The following is a 5551-nucleotide window of genomic DNA, read 5'->3' as shown; positions in this document are numbered from 1 at the left end:
AGATATTGGACAAGTCATTTAGAGTGTAGGAATCGATTTTCTAATGACTTTTCACCATTGATGTGATGAACTTCCATTCCTTTCTTTGAGATTGCATGAATGTGATGTTAATCTCTAGTTAGCTTTTGATGATATGATGTTTTTCGAGATTTGTCATGATTTGACCAAATTAATCATAGGTTTTTTCCAGGGTTTCGTCCATATTTCAGTCGTATCAAGAAACTCAGGTTGTTTGTTACTTGATATTTCTTCCTCTTTCCAGTTCCTTCATAAAGATCCTTCAGTTTGAGCCACATCTCTCGAGTACTTGTGTATTTCTTCAGGTCCACGCTAATATTTGGAGGAACTCCATAGTGAAGCTCACATTTGGCTTTTTTGATCATTTTCTATCTTCTTTCCTGTCGAAGTAAGAGCTATCTCAGCACCATCTACACCAAAACAAACACCGATACTAGCCATGTTAGGACATTGTTTTACAGATCACCACACATCTTCATCAATGGCAAACATATAATCTTCCATTTTATCGACCTATTTATCGTACTTACCGGAAAAAGCATTAGAGCATTGGTGCTTGAGCCCCAACTGTTCGAATAGTTCGAGATAAAGAAGCACACTGAAATTTTCCATGTTAAAAAAGGATTCGAATAAAATCAATAAAAACATAAGAGGTTTAGGGTTTGAAAACCACAAAAAACAGATCTTATGAAGACAAGATGAAAATGAAATCAAATCAGATGAATGATTCATGCTCAGGTACCACTTTTTGGATTAAAAAGACGATCAATGAAAATAAACAATGCGAAATTATAAAGAACACAAACTAAATAACGTTTCAATACTTGGTTGATTGCAACAAGCTCAAATGTTCATGATGAACATAAGCAGGGAAACACGAATGATTACAAGCAAATATGATGGTGGATGCACACTAATCCTAGGGCCTCACACAACTATATATACAGTTACAAAAGGTGGTGGGTAAGACAGTCAACATTAATGAAATATTGGTATGTGGAGCATAATACGTAAGCAAATCTCAACAAAAAATATTCTATGAGATACGATATGATACACACATGCATGATCTACAGCATGTATAGATTTCGAAGGAGCCTTCATATGATGAGGCAAATACTTCGAAACCATAAATACAAAATAAAGTAACAAAAATATATTTACATCTATGTATAAAAATCTCGAAACAGAAAAGACTGTTTTACCTCATTTTTCTGTTTCAAGGATAAAAAAAAATTGATGGCCGAAGACGAATTTACCTATTAACAATTTTGTAAGTATTCTTATCTTTATCTTTTTTGTTAGTATTTTATCATATTGGCTAAAACCTAGTAGTAATTTGTATTTATTATGTCCGTTGTTTAGAAAAAGTTAGAGACAAAATCACATATGGCATGACCATCTATGATTGTACAAGTTTGTAATGCATAAATTTTCCATTAAAGGCTTGTACAATTGCGATCAACATGTACGAAATCGTAATCCAAATAAAAGCCTAGTATATTAAAACAAAGGAAAAATCAACATAAAACCGTAGATGAGCAGAGAGGAAATCGTAGATGGCCATAAACCACCTGAGATTTTGTATGGGCTGAAAATGGGCAAAATGATTTTTTATAGCAAACATGAAACCCTAGTTGAAACAACGAAATCGCAGGCGTGCTAATGAAATCGCAAGTTAGCTGACTTCGATTGTTATTTTGTTGGTTAAAAATGTCTTTTTCTAAATTTTTGGTTATTTGGTGGAAAATGATTAGGAAAGTGGCTATTTTTGTCATCTTCCCATTATGTTTGTAGTCATTTTGTTTCAAATTAAAATGAACCTTTACTCCTTTACTCCTTCACATCTGATGCAAGACAAAAACCGTAGGGAGTACAAACCACGCCTAGGGTGTGGTCGTAATGTGTCCAGTTAAACAACGTGAACATTTATTGGTCTCTCTCTCTCTCTCTCTCTCTCTCTCTCTCTCTCTCTCCCCTCCTTTTCTGGTGTGATGGCGTTGATACCAACCATTCTCCAGCGTCATCGTGGCTTGGCTGATGGTGAGGTGGTCGGAGACCACGCCCTTCTCCAGCATGACCACTCTCGGTACAGTCATACCTTTTACAATAACATTCAAGACACATTGTACCTCTTCCGCCATGATTCAAACATAGTAAGTAAAAAAAATAAAAAAAACTAATTTATGGAATATTTTTGCAAGAAAGAGTGGCCAAAAGTAACAATAAAAACTCATTCGCCTAGATCACAACGTTACACCATTGATGTATTACAATTCATCATAAGCTCATAAGTACCAGGCTTCTTTAATATTAGTATTAATGAAATTGCAAATGCTCCATGAATACATGTGACTCCTACTCCTGCTGGATGCTACATTCTAGCCACTTCCATCAAGATTTCCATTAGAAGCAAGGTGAGCCTGATATTGCTACAAAAACAAAACCCAACACACAAACAGTTATAATCATATTCAACTTATTAACTACTTATAAAGTTCAAGTTACTTACAGCGTGATACGCATATGGTGATTTCCCTTGACGTTCAAAATGCTTGGCCATTACAGACCATTCAATCGGGCCCCATTCTTCCTCTTCGAAGCAATTCCCAAGTGCAGATTTATACAACTAACCACAAACAAAAGCACAAATCCAATAAACAAACAATTAACCCATTTTGATTTTGATGTATAATAATATACAACTTACCTTAGTAGTATCAGTCAAAAGCTCACTCCCTGCAGGATAAGATGCATAAAACTGATCACCTCTTGAGAATCCAGCTCTTGTCCTGAAATAAAAAGGGAAAGACGAATTATAAAACCCAACAAATTCATATGATTAGGGAACGATTAATTTGTCTGAGTAATAACTAATCAATGTAAAACTATCAAATATTTAGATATTTGGGTGGCATATGAAATCAATAACAGTAACAGTATACGTACGTGTTGGAGTTGTAGGCATAGCTAATGAGCGCCGAGAAAGAAAAGAAAATAGTGTATCCCACCGTTCTCCGGAACTTCTGAATCTTTAGAATTTCATTCCATCCATCGTACAGTCCACTCATCTTCGATGACTGATCATAAAATGGGAACACTTGGAAATTAATTCCTGTAATTTGAAAAAAGTCTAGTGAGGCATTTCGTCGAACAATTAGTATGCACAAATCGCTACAGCTTGTCTCGCCACAAAGTAATTCTACTTTGTAGATTCAGAAATTGGGGAGAAGAAAAATAAGAATGTGAAATCAATTCACCTCTGATATGTAAAGTAGCGGCAGATCGACCTGAATTTTCAAAGTGAACTGAAGCGGAAGACGAAGGCTGCGTTCTTGAATCGCTTCCAACTGGTTCCTATCGGCGGATCCTTGCTGGTAAAAGAATCCAGGTAATTATGTTGTAGTCCTTGAAGATTTGGATTTTGTCCACTTTGTACCACATACTTTTTTTGAAACAGGCTCACGTCCATACCGGTCACCACTTGCACTTGTAATTTACAAATCATGAATAGTAAAGTCTCCACCGAGCTTCATCCACCGTTTCCCCCGGCCCGCTGCTATTCGCCACTTCCGTGCTTGCTTCTTAAACCATTTATTTTCGGTCCAAATCCATAAGAGGCTCCGAACAAAATAAAAAACTAAGGCTTTTGACACTAAAAAAATTAGTATTTTTTCTTAGTGGTATTTTCATTCTCATCAGTTCTATTAGTATTAGAAGTACTTGCTTTTGTTATAAATTTATAGATTAATGTTCCTCTAGACCAATAAATTTTTTGTTTTTTTTAAAAGGTCATTTATGTTATTTTTTTGGCATTCTATAGGCATAAAATCTTTTTTGACCTATTAAAAAAATATTAGTTACCAGTTTCACAAGTAAAAAGAGTATGAGGTACCGGTGGTATCGTAGGGGACGTTTCGTTGCACAACGAGTTGGAGTTTTGGCATGCAACACAAGCTGAGGAACCCGTGAATCCTCTCAACTGCTTCACTTTTTTTGTATTTTTTAAATTAAAATTTTCTCTTATAAATACCTTTACATACTAATTTAAAACTTCACGTTTCCTTTCAATTCCATTCTATTCTCCTCTACTTTCTCAATTTTTTTTTGTTTTTTTTTTTCAGTTTCATTCCATTTTACTATGTTCTCTCTACATTCCAATTTAAAATTTGAAAATGAATGTCATTCCTAGATCAATTATGTCTGTAGAATGGTCTGAGATCGAAGAAGTGATGTTGGCTCGAGCATACATTGCATGCATCGACACTATCTAGAATAGGAACGTGAGTCAACATAGATCGTCATATTTCTGGTGATCGGTTCTTGATCATTTTAAGCAACAACTTGGGGGGGGGGGATAGATCGTTCAATACATCATTTTTTTTCAAAATGGAAAGATCTGCAGGGAAAAGTGAAAGAATTTAATGTTATTTTCTGGCACAAGATGAATACCCACGAGCCCGGAGTTTCCGACGAAGAAGTTTTAAAGGCAACACAAAATAAGCATCGCAAACAACATAACATGAAAGATTTTCGTTACGAGACGACTTAGAATATTTTAAAAAATCATCATTTCTTTTAGAATGTAAGTATTTATTTTAGTTTTCGTTTGTCGATTGTATGGTTTTTTTTTTTTTGTTAATTCGTTTGTCATTTTAGGATTTAATTTATATTATTGTAGTGTGGTTTTAAATTATGTTATTGCAGTGTGATTTCAAAATTAAATGTTATTTTTAATATTGTTGAATATTTTTGGTTTAAAATTAGTGATAATGTGCCCCCTAACACGGGCTAGAAGTCGCGCTCAGTCACGCTAGGAACACCTCCAGGCCGATAGGCCAAGCTACTCCCAATGTAGTTACCCCAACGAAGTCTCGCGCCCGCGGATGTCCCTTTAGAGCTCGACGTCCGCGCGGAAGGCTTGGTCCTCAACGGGCACCTTCCACCTCGCGACAAACCCAACGAATTCAAGCGATAAGGAGTATGCTCAGAGAATTACCACCTAAACCAATCGTTCGCTTTGACACAACAAGGAGCATGATTAGCCAATAAAGGCACTGAATCCTATCGGACCTGGCGACCTTGTCCCCGTACGGATCCTCAAGAGGCATCAGTATAAAAGGCCTCCTCGGCCACCTCAAAGGGTAAGTTGCTCCTCCCTAGCTCTACCATACACCCTCAGTTCAATCACTGACTTGACCGTCAGAGCGTTTTCCTGGGAGCTCCTCTCGGAGAACGGCTGACGGTTCTCTCTGTTGTGACCTCACAGGTCTTCCCGGAGCAATTGTAACACTCGGTTTCAGATTGCTTCATTATTCGGGGTTGTGGCCCAAATCATCAGCTTTCATGAGGCTTGGGACTTGGGGAAGAAAGGATTTGGCCCTTTTTGGAAGTGGGTGTTATAGCATAAGTGATCCGAGTGTTCGATGGCGTTTTAGAGCCCAAGGGTATAATCGTAATTTATTAGTTTGGGCCTTTATTAATTTTGGATTATTTTTCAGGAAGTTTGAAGGCAAGGGTGAGTTGGTAGAAG

General features: G+C 36.7%; 1 protein-coding gene across 2 annotated transcripts; it reads right to left on the bottom strand.

Moving 5' to 3' along the window:
* Positions 1 to 2188: 2188 nt before the first annotated feature.
* On the bottom strand, positions 2189 to 3543 carry LOC145138217 (uncharacterized). 2 transcript variants are annotated; one of them, XM_079072332.1, is made up of 5 exons: positions 3279 to 3543; positions 2968 to 3098; positions 2729 to 2810; positions 2531 to 2647; positions 2189 to 2450 (listed from the first exon to the last, which is right to left on the bottom strand). In XM_079072332.1, exons 2-5 carry the CDS (start codon positions 3087 to 3089, stop codon positions 2400 to 2402), a joined length of 372 nt encoding a protein of 123 aa, XP_078928458.1. In that variant the 5' UTR covers positions 3090 to 3098; positions 3279 to 3543; the 3' UTR covers positions 2189 to 2399. The 2 variants fall into 2 exon arrangements, with proteins under 2 accessions (XP_078928458.1, XP_078928457.1); XM_079072331.1 differs by having other exon boundaries at positions 2968 to 3133; positions 3279 to 3533.
* Positions 3544 to 5551: the final 2008 nt, after the last annotated feature.

The sequence above is a fragment of the Lactuca virosa genome, chromosome 9 (assembly GCF_052849685.1).
Source record: "Lactuca virosa cultivar CGN04683 chromosome 9, Lactuca_virosa_CGN04683_v6, whole genome shotgun sequence".
NCBI lineage: Eukaryota > Viridiplantae > Streptophyta > Magnoliopsida > Asterales > Asteraceae > Lactuca > Lactuca virosa.
The sequence above is the reverse complement of the archived record's forward strand: the minus strand, read 5'-3'. Positions and strand labels throughout refer to the sequence as shown.

Coding starts and splice junctions, on each gene's coding strand:
- LOC145138217 (XM_079072332.1), bottom strand. CDS start 3,089: ATGAGTGGACTGTACGATGGATGGAATGAAATTCTAAAGATTCAGAAG. Junction 2,811..2,967: donor TATGCCTACAACTCCAACAC/GTACGTATACTG, acceptor TTTTTATTTCAG/GACAAGAGCTGGATTCTCAA. Junction 2,648..2,728: donor TTTTGACTGATACTACTAAG/GTAAGTTGTATA, acceptor GTTTGTGGTTAG/TTGTATAAATCTGCACTTGG.